An 18,733-nucleotide genomic window follows, 5' to 3' on the forward strand; every position below is an offset into this window, starting at 1 on the left:
ACATATGGTTAATTCACATCACTTTAAGTCTTATTTCTCAAAAACATCCATTTGAGGTAATGCATTACTCATCTACTAGCTTGATAATGCAGATGCAAGCAGATAATAATTTCCTGCTTCAAATTTAAACTTGACACTTTACACAAGTTCCAAATATTTTTAAAGATTATGCCATTATAAAAGCATTTTCAAGATTCTGTTATGAACAAAAATGTCTCTATATAGTTTAAACAAACTATTAAAGATTAAGTTGCAAAGCATAATCTTTCAAAAATATCAAGATTTATAAAAATATCAATCCTTCAACAATAGCTACATTTTTACTTATCTTCCATCGATCATGAGATAACAACAAAGTCACAGACAACTAGTATCAGAGATTTTTTTTTTTTGATCCTATCAACTGTTAATCGATTTTAGTCATCTTTCTGAGTTTTTTGCAAAATGTATTTAGTTCACTATGCACTATATATATATATATACATATATATATATACATACATACATATCTACTGTTTGTTAGATCGTCAAATTACATCTTCTTGCATATCCATAAAGAAGCCATATAGTGGGAGGAATGGGATCCGTGAGCAGGGCAATTAGAGATGTAGGGAATGGAACTCCATGGCGACGCAATCCATTATATAATTTGTCTCGTTCTCTGTCGAAATTAGGACATTGTAAAAAGAGATATGTGACACCTTGATTAACTTCTCCACATGTGCAGGCTTGTTTTGTTGTAATATGTATTCGTGCAAAATGATCATTAGTGCGAACATGACCTGTACGTAGACGTATTATAAAGTAATAACTGATCTTGGAATATTATATGAGTAGTACGTACCAAGGTTTGTTTTGTGAATGTTCTGCAAACCATTTATATGTATTGCCCACGGATTGAAATTGTTCCATAATCCACTGTTTCCATTTATTTTGAAGAACGTTGATATTTCTTCCATTAGCATACTGGGTTTGTTGGATTATAATTATGATAAATAAAGAATGTTTACAAATCTGAGGATATGAGGAACTCAGCGCCATTAATACGCTAAAACATCTGTTATGATAAGAATTTTTGTGTAATTATTATGGATAGCGTATGTGAGAGCTTTATATATTGCGTAACTTTCTGCAGTGAAAATAGAAGTGTCAGGTGGTAAACGGAATTGTTTGTTTATATTTTGATCTGGAATGTAATAAACACAACCCACAACTAGGCGGTCTTTGGATCCATCAGTATATATGATTAGGTGTGTTGGCCATTTCTCTTTATACATGATATGTCTTCCTAGATCCCTGAAAGAGATATTGCATTGAGTATATAAAGGTATGCCTAATTGATAAATTAAAGGATATATCAGAGGAAGTATCAGAGAAACTAGTTCAAGAAAGATTTTTAGCATGTGTTATCTTCAATTGTGTTTTTTATACTTTTGTCAATAATTGCTTAGCAGCCTGATTGTTTGTAAAGTACACCTATTTTGCAATATATATCACAATATACTTATCTAGTGATTACAATTACCATTTTTTGAATGTTGATACAAAATACCAAGAATGACATACATTATACATTGAACAATTTTAAAGAGTTGACGTTTGTATATAAACCTTGATGCCTATGCAAATGTACACCATTTTGATAAAATTAATTATAAATTTGAATGTAGCTTATCTCTCTTGTCTAAAAGAACACAGATGATTGAAGATATTTGTTTCTCATATTGTCAGTCAAAAATAACTATCATGAATATGAATTCAAAATATTGCACAATTTAATAATTTTGTCATGATATACAAATTGGCTTTTTTTAAACATCATATTTAATAAAATTAGTTTTAAATAGTAATATCAGACACAATTGCATTATATGAATAAATTTTGAGAAATCATATGACCAAACTTATTATAACTATTGCACAAATGTGGAACTCTAAACTTAGCCTAACCATTTTCAAATGTTGTTATGACAATGTATTAATTTTATTGTCATAGTAAATCATCCCTATGTTCTTTCAATTAAATTTGCATTCAAGTACACTCACCTCAGTACTCCGGTAGTTTGTTTCTTTATACAGCATATTTGCAGAAGATGCAATTAAACCTACAGGTATATCAATATATCTGTAAAAAAACACCTTATTAGTTATTACTAACTACGTTGTCCGTACAAACAAACATTCCAATGTATTGCTTGGTTCATCTCAACATTTCATTTTCTCTTAATGGATTAAAAATGCAACGGATCTCAGGTTTCGATCAGCGAAGAACCAAGGGCCCAATTGTATCAACTGATTCCTTTGAAGACAGTGGCGTGTTCAAGGGGGGGTTATGGGGAACATACCCCCACATTACTAAATAAATATACGTTACTCCTTCCTTTCGAAAATCCTGGGCACGCCACTTTTTGAAGGGCATCAATTAAATTTTCATTTCTGTATACGCACGAAAACATCACTGATTACAATCTTATTTGGAGAAGATTTGTTGAGATCAACGTAACAAACGAGGCTAGCCCTCGGAAGGATTACGGGGGCACAAAAGCATAAGAAAATACCTTGCCGGAGCTAGAGAGCTGGAAGAAGGTGGACAATAAAAGAAGGAATATGAAAAGTAAAATACCCCATCTCGACCGAACCCCGCATTGTCCGCAAAGCATTATATATCACCGTGGGTCCACCATTTCCCCGTCCCAGGCCAGAAAAGAGCGAAGCAAACATGAATAACGGTGACGTCTAACAATTACGTCCGCATGGCCGCTCCTGACAGAGCTCTTTTTCATGATTAACTTTTTCCGCTTCATGTGGATCTTCCCACCACCCTTCTCTAAAAAAAAATTGAAGGAAAAATGTGTTCGGACTGTGTGGACCGTGCGTGGTTGAAATGGCGAATGTCACTTGGTCACCAAGATATTGCAGTTTCGGAACACAATATTTGCATGCTGCATGAACCAACCTACGATGCATATGCAATGATTGACAGACATGCTCAAGAGTCCCTCATCTGATCAGCGTCTCCGAAAGCTCCGTGTTAGACTCCCGATCACGGTATAAGGCGACAATTATATTTTTCACAGACTGTACGAAAACTATAACTTGTTGCATGGACTTCGGTGACGGAACACTTCTCTTATTTCAGGAAAAGCCTGTTCAACTCAAGTGTGGTGTTTGGAGGCAAGAAGGAAACTGCCTGATCATGAAACTCGCCAGTGCCTCGCCCCTTTTTTTGGCTTTTTAATGGCGTCACGCTGCAGCAACGAAATATACATCGAAGGGAAAAGATATTAGTAGGCAAATTGTACATCAATATTTTAATTTTTTCCTATTGTACAGTTGCAGGCAATAAAATGGGACGATTAGATTCTGAAATTCTCGCTTCCCTGCAAGACGTTTCGTGTGTTACGGCAATTAGTGGGTTTTAAGAGCAAATTTTTAATGGCAACTTCAACCACCGCCGTATAGTTAGGCAACACACATAACGCCTTGCAGGGAAGCGAGAATTTCAGGATCTACCTGTAGGTGTCCAATTGTTATTGCCGTTGATTGTACATCAAGTGTTGTTGGAAGGAATCAGATTCTCTTTATGCGAATCAGATTTCTTTGGCTTATTGACGTTTTTATCGTCACAATGTGGAAAATAGGTTAAATGAAAATGGTGGACAATTCGCCTGTTTCTTTTGCTGTTGGGTGTACGAGTGACAAAAATACTACCCACGGCTATGGCGTAATATTTGTTCCACTCCTTCTTTCCCCAGGTATCACTGAAGTATTTTATTCCTTTCCAGGTGTGGAGTGTAAGTGAACTGACCCTTTCTCAAGACCCAAATGCCATCCTCTTTTCTACGGAGTACTTCTTTATGCACACACACTATCGAGTCTCTGGCGCCAGTATAACCCTATATGTTTGTGATTGTCCCTTCATCCATTTCATCTTATCACCATTCATCATCATTTTTGCAATTAGGCAAGAGATGCAGAAAAGCGACGTAAAATCAATAATTCATTATTTTCCAGGAGGGCTGGCGTTCCTGGTGACGGTGGATGTTCCCTCGCAAGCCGAGTTCCGAGGCTCCGTCTCCCTGAGCTGCTTCTTCGACTTGGGGGGCCAGAACCTCTACTCCCTCAAGTGGTACAAGGACGAGGATGAGTTCTTCAGGTACATGCCCAACTACAGGCCGCAGATACAGATATTCCCAGTGGATGGAGTCACGCTGGACGTAAGTATGCTCCCAAAATAATATCTTCCTCTGTCAGAATTTGGGACATCCTTGTCTTTGGAAAGGAATTGAATTGGCACGGTGTCACCTAACAACTTGGCTTTGTTACGCTAATGTGCATTTCCGTAACAGTTGAAGTGTTCAAAGTAATGTTTAATACTAAAATTGTATTTTGGTAATTTCCTGGGAACTTGTACATCAACTTAACACACTACGTGCCGCCTTCAAACTCGCTGCTGCCTTTTTAAAACAAACTGAAATATCCATACTGAAGACAGAATCTCTTGTCGTCCGATATAACATCTCACTCTCGCCTTGTTATAAAAACTCCAGTCTTGTCTTTGTCTCGAAACAATAAATACAGAAATCTGAAAATGTACGTCTTAAACCAACTAAAAATATGTTTACACGTAAGGTTAGATTGTAACCGCGGTATTCCTGAATAAGATCCATGGTAAAGCAGTTTTTGATTAAGTCAAATTCTGATAAATCTTACATTAATCTTTTCTAAAGTCACGAGAAAAGACATATGGCCTCGCCGATAGCGCAGTGGTAGCGTCGTCGCTTTGTAATCAAGGGGTCCCGAGTTTGATACCCGGTGGAGGCACACAGTGGTTCGGATCCCACTTTAAATTGTAGGTCTAGTCCCGATTAGCCTTGCTGTGCATAAAGTGGACTAATAACGCTAACTCAATCAATCGAACAGAGACTTGCACCATTGTCTCAACCTAGACTCGAATTCTAACTTCTGGTCCCAGTTTCATCTCGAACTTTGCGCTCCAATGACTAACATGGTACACCCAACCACACAAATAATAGTAGACGAATTGTATATCGACATTTTTTGCAGTCTGTTGGTCATGGATTAAAATAAGAACATCAATAAGCATAGAGCAACATGTGCTTCAGTATCATCTGAATTTAATTCCTTGAAAACATACTGGATGTAGAATTAAGAAAACAAAGATAGCGATAAACAATTTGTCTACTATTATCTTTGCGGTTGGCTGTACTCTTGACGCACACGCCGCCTCCGTTCTTCCCATCCCATCCCATTCATCAACTAAAGAGGAGCTCCTGTTCTACTTGAAGAACCTGTGAATGAGTTGACGCGCTTCCTTTGTTCATTGATTATTGCCCCGTGTCGGCGAGATTAACGTCTTCGCTCAGACGTCCAACTTTTTCTTCCAATGTATATTTATTTGTTCCTATTTCACCGTCTCGTTTTCCACGGTCCTTTGAATAGCATTATCAGCAAGCAGCCAAGTAAATGAACCTATTGTATATTCACAGCGGAGACTTCTTGGATATCCGCATAGCAAGTCGGCTTTCGGAGATGGTAACGTTTCTTCAAAGGCACGTATTTGCCACCTCCACGACGGAAGACCCACACGATCCAGTTAATTCCCATTCTCCGCTGCGCCGCGTCGGACTTCTTTTGTTTGAACTTCAGAAAGTCAGAAGAGACTTTCATACACGACTTCGCTGTTGTTTTCAATCGTTGAATAACAACTGCCCAGTAGAGAATTACACCTCCTCATCCGTGGCTGTGCGGTCTAAGGCGCTGTGCTTTGGACTCGAGTTCTCTGGGATTTCTACCGGTGGCAACCCACCATCGTAAGGCAATTGGGGAGCTACGAGTAAGTAGCGTAACCCGGTCTTGGAAATTTTCTGTAACAGCTGAGGGTTCCACGTCGCCCAATTCCCGGTTGCAAATCTCCACATCTCTAGGTAGGACCGTGGGAGAGAGACTGACAGTCAGGAGATAGGTCAAGGCCCTTACGGGCTGTAGAGCCACTGGTTATGTTGTGTGTTAATGGAGAATTAAACACCAAGGTTTTGGCTTCACTGATAAAGTGGCACTTTCTTTAACTATTTAGTTCCATTACGGGGTTCCATACTCCCTGACAAAGAGTATACAATTCTTGCAGGGGCGCCGACTTGTCAAAATTATTGGGGGGCTCTGATCACTGAAATAAATGAATGAATGACTAACTCCCTCCCTTTTTTAAAAATAAAAATTACGTTTTCGTATAGCAGTTTTTAAGCAGCTATTATATTCCTCATGCAAATGAAATGTAACATGAAAAACGTGTGTCTGCTCATTTGTTTTTTAGATAACAATTAACATTTGTATTTAAAAGTAGGCTATGTATTTACATTAAGAGGCCTCGGTAGCCGAGCGTGTTGGGTGGTCGGCTCAACTCGCTTTGATCCGGAGGTCTCGGGTTCGAGTCCCGACGAGTGCATGGGTGTGTTTTAATGTCCGCAACAGACTTGTAAAGAAAGGATATGTGAACGGGTGCAAAGAATCTTAGTGTTGACGTACCCATAAAAATAGCGAATATTTACAATATTTAACAGTTTTATTTAATTATTTACATAAATCCTAACACAAATCGCAGGCAAATAGTTTTACTTTTTTGTTCTTGCTACAATATTTTACTTTTTAAATTTAATTTTGCAATATTAAATAAACACATAGCACGCCGTGCTTTAGCAATAATACCTTTGATCAAAGCCGTACCCGCTTTCGCAATACAGACTTTTCATAAGCTTTCCTTGCGTACTTTACTGCAAGCCAGTGTTAAATAAACTCAAAGACTTTAGAATTATTTTCCCCTTATTCTTTGAACTAGAGGAAGAGATTTCGAGGATAAGTAAATATCGTACATATCAATATTGCCTGAAAGTCGTGTTTACGACCTCAAATTGTTCAGAATTCACTAAACAACATACTGGTATAATTGTCATATCAACTCGTTATTTTGAATCTCTTTTTAGTAAAAAATGTTAACAATACTCATAATTAAATACTTAGTATACAGGGTGTTTCGTAAGTTCGTTTACAACGCTTGGGAGGTGATTGTACGAGTGAAAATAAGGTGGAAAGTTCATGTAACGAAATTCCGGAAACGGCTTTGTTGCCGAGTTATTGACGTTTGAAAACGTGGGAAAATGATTCTCCGAAGTGAATAATGGCAAAACGGGTGGAGAAAAGTCGTCGGTGTTGGGCGGTCCACTAAGAAATTAGGTACGCTCTTGTCAAAAAATCACGCGGCAATGTTGTGCAATGTCGGCGCAAGGGATTCCCCAAAGGACGCGAACGAAAATGTTGACGGGAGTGGGGTGGGTGTGCGTTCTGCGTGAGCTGGTATCGACGAATATTGGCATGTGTTGAATGGCACAAAAAAAAAAAAAAAATCCTGAGCGAAGGGCACCATGACGTAAAAACAAAAAACAAAATGAACTGTCATAGGTTGCATACCCTGAAAGGCACACAGTATGCTTAATGGAGATGTGAAGGGAACCTCATCACAGACGGTTTTCAAAGTGTCCACCATGTACTTCCAAGCAGAGGCGACAACAGCGAATCAAGGATTGTCTAGTGCGACCCAACAACCCCGGCGTTTCTGCTATCGATGCTGCAGCTACATTGATACGGGCAACGAGGTCCTCGGCTGACACGACAGGTGTTTCGTAAACGAGGCGTTTCATCTCTTCCCAGAGGAAGAAATCCAGGGGCGTAATATCAGGCGATCGAGGTGGCCATGGCACAGGCCCTCCCCTGCCAATGCACTGGTTGTGGAATACGGTATTGAGGAAATGGCGCACATTCCGATCGAAATGTGGGGGTGCACCGCCATGTTGAAACCACAGTCTTTGTCTCAGTGCCAAGGGCACGTCCTCTAGTAGTTCAGGCAAAACCTCACTGAGAAATGCTTGATAAGTGCGTCCACATAGGCGAACAGGGAGAATGTACGGTCCAATCAAATGGTCATGCAGTATCCCGCACCACACATTCACTGCAAATCTGTGCTGATCATGTACCACTCACTACCAGTGCATGTGGATTTTCATGTTCCCACACATGACTGTTCTTACTATTGAACACACCAGTTTTCGTGATGATAGCCTCATCAGTCCATAGTACCGTATTCTGAAAATTGAGGATAGTTTCAATTTGATGAACAAACCATTGGCAAAAGTCCTCACGTGGGCCAAAGTCCCGAGGTAAAAGATCTTGCACTTTCTTCAATTTGTACGGGTGCATCCCCTCTTCTGTCAGGACTCGCCACACATTCACATGGGAGGTGTTCCGTTCGTGGGCTAGTGCTCGCGTACTGGTGTCTGGATGATCCAATACTGCAGTTAGCACATCTTCCACAAACCGTCGTGTTCGCACACTTCGCGGTCGTCCAACTTCTCGACGAGGTGGCAACACTGATCCTGTTTCCCGAAGTCGAGTGTCTACAGTTTGGAATAAGGTGTGCGATGGTACACCCTATTTGGAAAACGTGCCCCATACAGACGCCTTGCAGCACGGCTATTACCTCCAGCCTACCCATAAATCAGATGCATGTCCGCCAGCTCTTGGGACGTGTATGCAGCCATCCCTTACACCGGGCTACAAGTGTTTATGGCCGTGAACACTAGTGCACCTCACAGATCACGATGGGCTGTGGCTAAGAATTAACACGTAACACTGCTAGGTCAAATGTTTGCCCAACACTACTGTCCAAGAACCTCAATTCTTTCCATTCAACCGTGAATGTTTAACAACCTGCTGCTGGCACAGCACCTGAAGCACGAATGGCACAGACACGCTCCTTCATGAGGAAACCTACACTGTTGGCTCCCCTAGCGGGAAATGTGGTACTTAACGTCAGATCACACGGACACCCATCTGCCCAACACCGACGACTTCTCTCCACCCGTTTTGCCATTATTAACTTCGGAAAATCATTTTCCCACGTTTTCAAACGTCAATAACGCGGCAACAAAGCCGTTTCCGGAATTTCGTTACATGAACTTTCCACCTTATTTTCACTCGTACAATCACCTCCCAAGCGTTGTAAACGAACTTACGAAACACCCTGTATAGTAATAAGTCATGCGTTTTGCTGTTTCCGTTCATAGCCCCCCCCCCCCAAAGTTGATGGTTTAGCGGTCTCAGCCCCCCAAATTTGATGGTCTAGAACATTTCAAATGTGCATTTAAAGTTAAGTTCATGTTGCACAATCCAGAGTAAACTTTACAAGAGAAGCAAAATAATACATTAGATCCTCTTAAGCAAAATTATTTGAGGGGCTCTGCCCCCACATCATTAACATTGGGGGTCTTGAGCCCCTCCAAGCCCCATGGAGTCGGCGCATATGAAGTCTTGGGTAGCCGAATTGTTACTGCTCTCGCCTTTTGTGTTACTAGTCCTCAGTTTGATCATCGGTGGGAGTTCCAAAATGTCGGTGTTTACCCAACATGGCAAGAACAATTAGAGACTTCTTGAAAATAATTACCAGAACCGGTCTAGAAAGTCAGACAACTGTGGTGGGTGATGCATATAGTTGATTGATTTGTTTCATTTGGTGGGGGATATAATTCGGGGGGTGCACTGGTCACTTGTCAGTCAGTGAATAGACTCTGGCCCGTAAAGTGCTGTCACGCCACTGCTTTTAAGTTAGAGCTTTGAAGTATCCGCAGGCGTAATGCTAAATTCAAGCATAATTTAGAATAGTTACGAGACATTTTCCATACCTAAAAGCTAATATTCTATACAAGCATCATATAACCTTATTTTGAGACATTTTTTGCAAAAATCTACTTTATCCATGTAAAGATTAACCCTAATCTTTATATTCTTATCACAAGTACATTTCGATGTGGCAACACCGCATTTTCTCCAAGCTGCCTAGTTTTATGTCCCTGAGGATAGGTGTTACAAATTAACTTATCTCTGTTTTCTCTCCACAGGGATCTCAGTTAGGTCTGAATCACGTGACGCTCACTGACCTCACGTTTAACAGCAGCGGCACGTATAGTTGCGAAGTGTCGTCGGAAGGCCCCGAGTTCAAGACCATCATCAAAGGATACAAAATGGAAGTTATAGGTGAGCCTGCAGAATCGGTTTGACAAGTGATTCTAACATGCAATCAGCTCCTTTCTTTGCTAGAGAGAGTATAGAACAACACATAAAGCAAACAACGTTTCATCAGGAATGAATTCTTCCATGAGGCAGACTGTTTTGTGCATTTACATGCTGTGCATACTCTGGGTCCATCCAGAATTGCCAATAGAAGGAATATTTTTAATAAAGCTTTCGTTCACCGAACATATTAGTATACCCTGTCCCGGCTATCTCAGGGACAAGAGAACCAAAGCAAGTCTCTGCGCAAGTAGTGACTCGAGAATGTTCAACCAATGAACACGTGCGAGGGAACGGGATTGCGTGGAAGGGAGGGTCGAGCAACTGCAGTTACCAGCCTTCGGGCAGCGTGTACTGCTTCGCTCTGCCCACTCTATTCTACTCCTTCTCTGCCGCTATGTGTGGCACAGATGCGGGGGATAGAGTATAGTTCTTTTTCGAACTTTTAAATTGCATAAATTTAATAAAAGCATTTAAGAAGTCATACTTATGATGATAATAATAATTACAGTTACGTGTTTAATCACATATCACCGACATTATCCTTCACTCTTTCCCACAAATATTCAAGTCCGTCCAAGTTATTCTAAATCCAAAAATCCTATATACAGGATGTCCCCGTAAAACAAGATCTAACTTAGGTAGTGGTCTCTGCACACTGCGAGAGTTTCTTGATATTTTACGGTGACATCCTGTATGTGTGTATCCTGAATGTCACTATTTTAATTCTAGAGGTAGATCCAAATGTTTGAACTTCTTGTAAAAAAATTCTTTAACGACAACAACATTTGCAGCTATTAATCATTTATTATTGATACTTCGATGTGATTTGTCATCCTACTAAATTCTCCATCCCGTTCCAGCGCTTCCAGACAGAGACCCGGCCATCGAAGGCTTCCAGAGCATCTACTCCATCGGTGACATGGTGGAAGGGAACTGCACCTCAGCTAAATCCAAGCCACCTGCGTTACTTACGTGGCGCGTTAACAAAGGAAAGGTAATTTCAAGACGCCTTTGTCCTGAATGTACTGGGTGAGAAATAACCTTTTGTTAGGGGTTCACAGTAAAAAGTAACAACAATTAAGAAATTATGGTAATACCAAACGTTTACTATGAAAATTGTGGTTACAAAAACAAAATTAAAAGTTAGTATGTCCACCATTTGCTTCTCTCACAGCACGAGGACGATCAGGGTAGGAGCTCAGAAGATTCGCAAACAAGTTTCCACCGATGATGTCTTTGCTTTTTTGTGAACGCCCATCAGTAAAGTGAGCATAGCAATCATCGTACCCTTTCTTCCAATTGTAAGTTACCCAACGATCACTTCGATGCAGTTTCTTCGCGCCCCATTTGAAGATGATGAATGCTGCTCCACCTTCCATTGCTTCTCGAAATGCATTGGTTCTTATCCGATCGACAACTCGCTGCTCCTTTATATATATCTATATCTATATATATATCTATATATATATATATCTATATATCTGTATATATATATATATATATATATATATATATATATATATATATATATGTATATATATATATTAGGTTACAAGCTGTCCACAGCGTTCACAGTCACGATCCCCTTAGTTTAAGTAATTGAAACCAGTGAAAGCATATATATATATATATATATAGTTTTTAAATGAAGGCTTCAAATTATTTTCCTTGACTATATTTCCTGTATTAAGTGCCGAAATTCCCTCCTTGTTTTAGACCATCACTCGATCTATAAGGTTTTAATAAAATTTTGTGTGATATAGAATGGAAGGGGGTCTATAAGAGGGCAAGCCATCAATTTGTGACCACCGTATGCGCAGCAAATTTAGAGGTTGTAAGCAACACGATACCTTGTATGATTGATTTGATATTACATTTGAGCAAAATCTATCGCTCTTTTCAAGGTCGATATTTCGAAATTTTGAAAAAAATCGATATTTCCTATTTCGCGAGGTTTCGAAATTAAGCTGATACTTAAATCCCCGTGTAGATTACATTTTTATATATTGAGAAACGTATTTCTTAACAATTTTATGGTGTCACTTAAGCCCGTTTGGTGGTAAGAGCTTTCAAGTTGAATGTATGGTTGAAAACCCAAAAAATGTGAAGGGGAGGGTGAAAGTTTTGAACACGCCAAATGCTCTAAAATTTAAGATTTCTGGATCTGATATTTTCACAGCACGTATATACTTTGAAGGATTGGTTATGTAAAGTAATCTTGAAGAAATCATTCAACGTGTTTCAACATGGTGAACTTTAAAAACTCCAAATGCATCTCTTGGAATATGAACTTGGTGAGCGTAAGATATAATTGTTATCTATCATTTATGATTAAAAAGAGCAGCTGCATGGTCGAACACCAATATAACAGCCAATCCCTGCCTGGAATCCTATACCTTGGCACGCATTCTACCCATAGGCGTACACAAACCCTCTGATTAGGAGGTTCAAACATTTTGATGAAAGTTCAGTCGGGAAAGAAAGCTCATTTTATCTCACTGTTTTAGGGAGAATTCACGCGACACGCGACACGCAACACGCGACACGAGTGTTTCACACCGAAGAAACAAGATGCACGCGGCAAGCGACACTAGTTTCTTTGCTCAGTTTGCATGATGGTACCGATATAATTGCATTAATCAGTTTATTAGTCACCCGAAAATAAGGTAACAAGAGACATTGTTACATATAAATTGCATTGTGAAATTTGTGCAAGTTATTGAAACTTGGGAGAGGCATGTTGTTCACGAGAAACTGAGAAATAATATGCACTGACCTCAAACTGTATACGCTAGTAGACTTTTCAGCCTGAATAAAGCGAATACATAAACACTAGAGAAATGGTTCTCAACCTTCGTGAAACCATGTCACGGTATTTTTTTTAAGTCAATGCCCTTAGCCGAAGAATTTTCCTCGTAAATCTTTACAGTATTGAAGATTTTATGCATGAATTAACATGTACCTATGAAATTTAATATTGATAAATAAATTCTATCATAATCATAAGAGTAATGATAGTGTGATTACGTGTGTAGGATTGTTGACAAATATATAAAATACAAAAAGGTAACGTCGTCTCCTTGTAATTAAGTGATCCCGGGTTCGATAACCGGGGAGGCACCGGCCAGATACAGTTCTGATTAGTCTATTTGTCCATAAAATGGACTTAAAAAACGAAAACGCACAACTCAAATATGATATTGGTATTATGAGAGTTGTCAACCAGTTTCAACAGAACATTTCGATGCTCTGTATAGATGATACGAGGGCACGGTATCGGGTCGCGGCCCGGTGGTTGAAAAACAATGCACTAGAGTACTTTACCATGTTGACTAATATATTTTGGACTAAAGTGCCTCCATATGCTGGCTTTTTCAAATAAAAGCAGTCACGTAAATGGCCAAAACACGGCCTCTTTTCACGATGTTGAAGGCAAATTACAGTCGATAGATAACTGCTCAAAAAACTTGATAAAGCGAAATGAACGTTGTGTATAAATCTTAAACAGTGTTAAAACATTGTACATATCGATACTTTATTATATCAACAAATTAGAGGATCAAACATAATGTCGCTCGTTGGAATGAAGCATTCGCTGCGCATGCGCGAACAACAAACTGAAGCAACACAATGCACGGTATTGAGAAAACGGCACAGTCCGAGAGACGTAAGCGACACGCGACACGTGCATCTTGCCGTGTCTCTTCGGATCGAAAGGTTGCATTGATTACTGAGTGTTGGCTTCCAAGCGACACGTGTTTCGTGTTGCGTGTCGCGTTTTTCTTCGGTGTGAATTCTCCCTAAGATTCATTGCATTAATGGGTATGCGCGCGCTCGTGTACACACACACACATATACAAGTAATTCAGCAACATAGAGACACCATAACGCTCCTATTACTCCAAAAAATTGTGTTCATGCATTGAAGACAAAACTGTTTAGCAGCAAGAGTCTGAAGTACTTAGTAGTTATAACTTCTCTCTCTCTCTCTCTCTCTCTCTCTCTCTCTCTCTGGTAATTTACAATGCATTACAGAAAACAATAAAATTGCTATCGAAGGGAGCAAGAAAATTTTTAGATCCAAATTTTTGCGAACTGGGAACAATATTGATTTAATATGGCACCGAAATTTTCATGGGGCGCTATGGCATTCTGTTTTACAATTTTATTCATTTAGATCGTTCGGCGCCCAGGGCCAACTCCCGCCACCCTCTAGCTACGGTCCAGAACTTGACAGCAGTGTAAGAAAAGAGGTATTGCGAGCTTAGCGACCAAGAAAATTTTACGAAATGTATTTTTATTTGTATAAAATTTGATTTCGAGGGGAGCAATTCCTCTTTGTGCCCCCCTGCAGGTGCTCTTGACCGTCTGGAAGAAATAATACAAGAAAGACGTTAAAACTAATTCCATCTGAGTATCATTTTGTCCTGCTACTCTTAGATTCTACTAGTATTGCTTTCTTTTACGTCAATGTTTGCCCCCCTTGCCCCCTTAGAATTGATTTTCGTCCTCCAAGGTTCGGGAGGGGCATGACCATTGCCCCCTGTCGTTGCGCAACTACACCCCCTTCCCCCTTGGTTGCTTTGAACTTTAATTGGCTTGAAAATATTTTTCTTAAGAGTATAATATTGTTTAATAACGGCGAAAAGATTCCTACCCTAAATTTGTAGGTGAAAGTATAATAATGTAGGGATATGGGCGTCTGGAAGGGGGAGCAAGGATGCCCCCCCTAGAAAACGAATGTCAACCTAAAAGTATAAATTTCACACGTATAATTTGATTTCAGTCATAGTAATTTACATTAATGCAATAATTTCAAAATCAAGTGCTTTTTTGGGGGGGTAACACTATTATCGTGGTACTATACCCCATGGAAAAATATCTTGATTGTCCCTCCGTGGAAAAAATCTGCACACGTCCATGATTGGGGGGGGGCAATTGCCCCCCTTGCCCCCCGTGCGCACGCCTATGATTCTACCATAATTCCAGACAATGACATGTGAAGGAAACATGCGCAAAGATGTTAGTGAATGAGAGAGGAATTTGAAGCTTATTTAAGTTCGCGTTATGCACATCTAGGCTAATCGGGACTGGACTTAGTGGAATCCGAACCACTGTGCAATGTATCTTCACCGGGGATCGAATCTTGGACTCTTTGGTTACAAGGCGGCAGCGTTACCACTAAACCATCGGGAAGGCTCGTATATACTGAGGACATATTTCTTAGTGGTGGAACTGAACAGGAGATTTCGAATACATATTTACAGTGCTCAAAAAAAGTTTTGCATATTATGATTGCATGCGGTTTGAGTCGCGATATCCCCAAAAGGTATACAATGTTAATTATGTGAGCAATGCCCGAGACAGAAACCGACATAATGCCCCAAGTGAGTTCGATATTCAGCAGATAGAGGGCAGTAGTTGCCACATGATCCCTGAGCAGATTTGAAATGGGAGGCATTGTCCTTGTCTTATCCGCACTTGTGAGTTGGAAACTGCACAGAGAGCGGGTGGAAAACGAAGGGCAACATGCCTCGAGGAACCATTTCTGCTACGGATCGCATTCGAATTGTAACGCTGCTGCAAGAGGGATATCGCCAAGGGGACGTCGCTGCCAGTGTTGGAGTGAGCCAAGGTGATGTCTCTCGAGTGTGGAAAAAGTTCATGGAGACAAAATCAGTTGCTGATCGACCAAGCAAGACAACATGCAGGGAAGATCGGTACGTGGTGATTTCGGCACGTCGTAGACCCACTGCAACTGCTACCAGTTTGTGCCAGGATCTGCGGGGGGCCTCATGAGCGAATGTTTACAATCAGACAGTGCGGAATCGTCTTCATGAGCAAAGATTGACGTTAGGAAGACCCATACCCAAGGTTCCTCTGAAACCACACCATAAGAGAGACCGTGTAAGGTGGGCAACAATGCTCAGCGAATGGAGTCAGGAACAGTGGGAGCACACGCTCTTTACAGATGAGATCACCATCAGTTTGCACCCGTTAAGCAAAAGCATAAGGGTTTGGAGACAATCAGAGAAGAGATTGAACGAGGCCTTCATCCAGGAACGTCACCAGCAGCAGGGGGGCTCCATCATCTTTTGGGGTGAAATCATGTTTGGTCGACGTACGCCCCTAATTCCCCTCCAGGTTCACATGATTGGTCTGATGTACAGAATCACTATTCTCGAACCCGTGGTAGCAGGTTTCTCCACAACTGTGGGGAATGGCTTTACACTGGAGGATGATAACGCTTGACCACATCGAGCCAGAGTGGTTCAAGAGTTCCTTGATATGCATGTCATTCGAGGTATGGTGTGGCCGACGTATTCTCCAGACTTGTACTGTGTGGAACATTCATTGGGACACCTGAAGCAAGCAATTGTCAGCCGTGAAAATCCTCCTGTGAACAAAGTGCAATTGCGGGAGGCTGCCATTCAAGAGTGGGACAGTCTTCCTCACGGGAAGTTGAATGATCTTATCCTTAGCATGCCCCGTCGTGTTCAAGCATGCCTTCGAGCTCGAGGTGGCTATACATGGTACTGAACTCCCATATGTTGATCCCAAGCATGCCTGCGAGGCGTAGGTGCACGGTATTGTACTGCCTTTCTTTTGTGTTTCGCATCTCACATTTTCAATCTTGTGCTTCGGGTGTGATTTTGTTTCTTCTGCATGGCTGCACTGTTTTCTGTTTGTATGTCCCCCCTGTACTCTTGAATATGATTCCATGTATCTAGTACAATAAAATGATCACAAACCCTGAATATGCAAACCTTTTTTTGAGCACAGTACATGCGAGAAATAGGTCAAAATTTTCAAAGTACACTTTAAGTCAGATGACCTATTTTGGACTGGACCTACAGTTTATGGGAGCCAAACCACAAAGCGTCAAGGTTTCCTGTGTGCCTACAGCATAATCCAATTAATAGAAACAGTCGAACTACTTCAGGTTATAATGAAAACAAATATATATGGCAAATGCTGGCAATCAATATTAAGGCAAATGGTAGCATTGAACTAGGAACACGCCCATAGAACACTCTTCAGGGTATTATGTAGATCTACTTTCTCTTCCCAGGCGAAGCAATACCAGGTACGGCATTATCCTGTTTCGGAAGACGAGGAAGGCCTGAAGTCCGCCACCCTGGGTCTTCGGTTCATGGCCGAGGACATACACTTTCTCAACGTCGAAAGGACGCTCGAACTGACGTGCACAGCCTTCATTGAAGGCCACGTGAGGAATTCTACGTTTCGTGCCAACAGACCTATTCTTAGTAATCAAAAGTTTTCAGCAGATATGATGGGCAACAGAGGTAAGATCGAAAGAAGTATGTTTTAAGTGAACGTATACGAGTTGAAAATATTTTACTTGACGTTTTAACTTTACATTGTCATTAGTGGATTCTCAGCCATTTTCAGAAATAAATTGCAAGACTTATTCAATTCCTTTCAGTAATCTTAAAGTAATTTTCCAGGCAATGATGTAAATTTTTAGTGAAGTTATGAAAACAGTGCTTGCAGCCGCTAAGAAGTCATATTTTAATTAATTTTCTTTCTCCTGCAAACACCTGTTGTGGGTTCGAATATATCTGAAAAATCCATGTTCAATGCTAGTACAATACATACTTAATACAGATATTCCTCAAATTTCCTAGGTGTCTGAACATATTTTATGAACTCCCCTGACTTTCCACGACTTTTAGTCACACATCACCTTCCCCCAACTCTTCTAGGTCAGTGAAAACCTATCTCAAAGCATCTGCAACATATTCAAGGACAGTAGAATTGAGATTTTCGTTTAATAAATTCAATCTCAAATATGCTTCAAAACACAGAATTTAACCTCAGCTTCACGATAAAACCATATCCCTTGGCCACGCTCAACTTCTTAAATTCTCAGTAGAAAATCAAAATTTAGATAATTCATTTCTAAAAGATTTCCGTTAAATTGTTAATTTTTCCCTTGCCGAATTCCCTATGTTCATTTTGATATTCAAATTGAATAATTTTCCTAGAAATTGGAGTTTCAAACCCTCGACTTATTCATATTTAACAAATTGATTAACGCCAGTCCTTTGTTTTATTTCCTCAATGTTAATGTCAAAGTAAAAATGCATTTTCTTCAACATAATAACTTTAACCTATATTTTACTATTGTTTACACAACTATTAACTATTAGAATTAGATATTTCAATGAAGCTTCAATATTTCAAAGAAATGTAAAAATATCATTCAATGAAGTAAAAAAACTTTTTGAATTAGTGATATTTGTGTTTACATACTTAATAAAAATATTGAAACCACTTCGAGCTCGTGCAAATGGTGGGAATTCAAATTCTAAATATAGTAATTAGTTAATAATAAGTAAACATGTTAAAACCATCTCTTTCAATGTTGCTTTCTCTGACTGGCTGACTTCAATTGGTTTTGTCTTCTGTGAAGTTAAACATTAAACAGTACGTGGGGTTCGAATAATGATTACTGCATTATTGGGTAATGGTTGGGTACGGATTGTGCCTTAAATGCCACTTTGTTCCTGTATTTGTAGACTTTCAAAAAATTAGTACATTTTAAGATATAACGAACGTGTAAGTA

At 39.9% G+C, this 18,733-nt stretch overlaps 1 protein-coding gene across 3 annotated transcripts in view; it reads left to right on the forward strand.

Moving 5' to 3' along the window:
* The window catches only part of LOC145988320 (uncharacterized), a 456,664-nt gene that overhangs the window by 431,801 nt on the left and 6,130 nt on the right, over positions 1 to 18,733 (forward strand). For all 3 annotated transcript variants that reach the window (XM_083123183.1, XM_083123181.1, XM_083123182.1), the window contains exons 2-5: positions 4,015 to 4,217; positions 9,969 to 10,104; positions 11,004 to 11,137; positions 17,216 to 17,450. In XM_083123183.1, the coding sequence (XP_082979309.1) occupies positions 4,015 to 4,217; positions 9,969 to 10,104; positions 11,004 to 11,137; positions 17,216 to 17,450 (708 nt within the window). The remainder of the gene's footprint in view (positions 1 to 4,014; positions 4,218 to 9,968; positions 10,105 to 11,003; positions 11,138 to 17,215; positions 17,451 to 18,733) is intronic.

Source organism: Lepisma saccharinum, chromosome 5 (genome assembly GCF_977018435.1).
Source record: "Lepisma saccharinum chromosome 5, izLepSacc3.1, whole genome shotgun sequence".
Classification (NCBI taxonomy): domain Eukaryota; kingdom Metazoa; phylum Arthropoda; class Insecta; order Zygentoma; family Lepismatidae; genus Lepisma; species Lepisma saccharinum.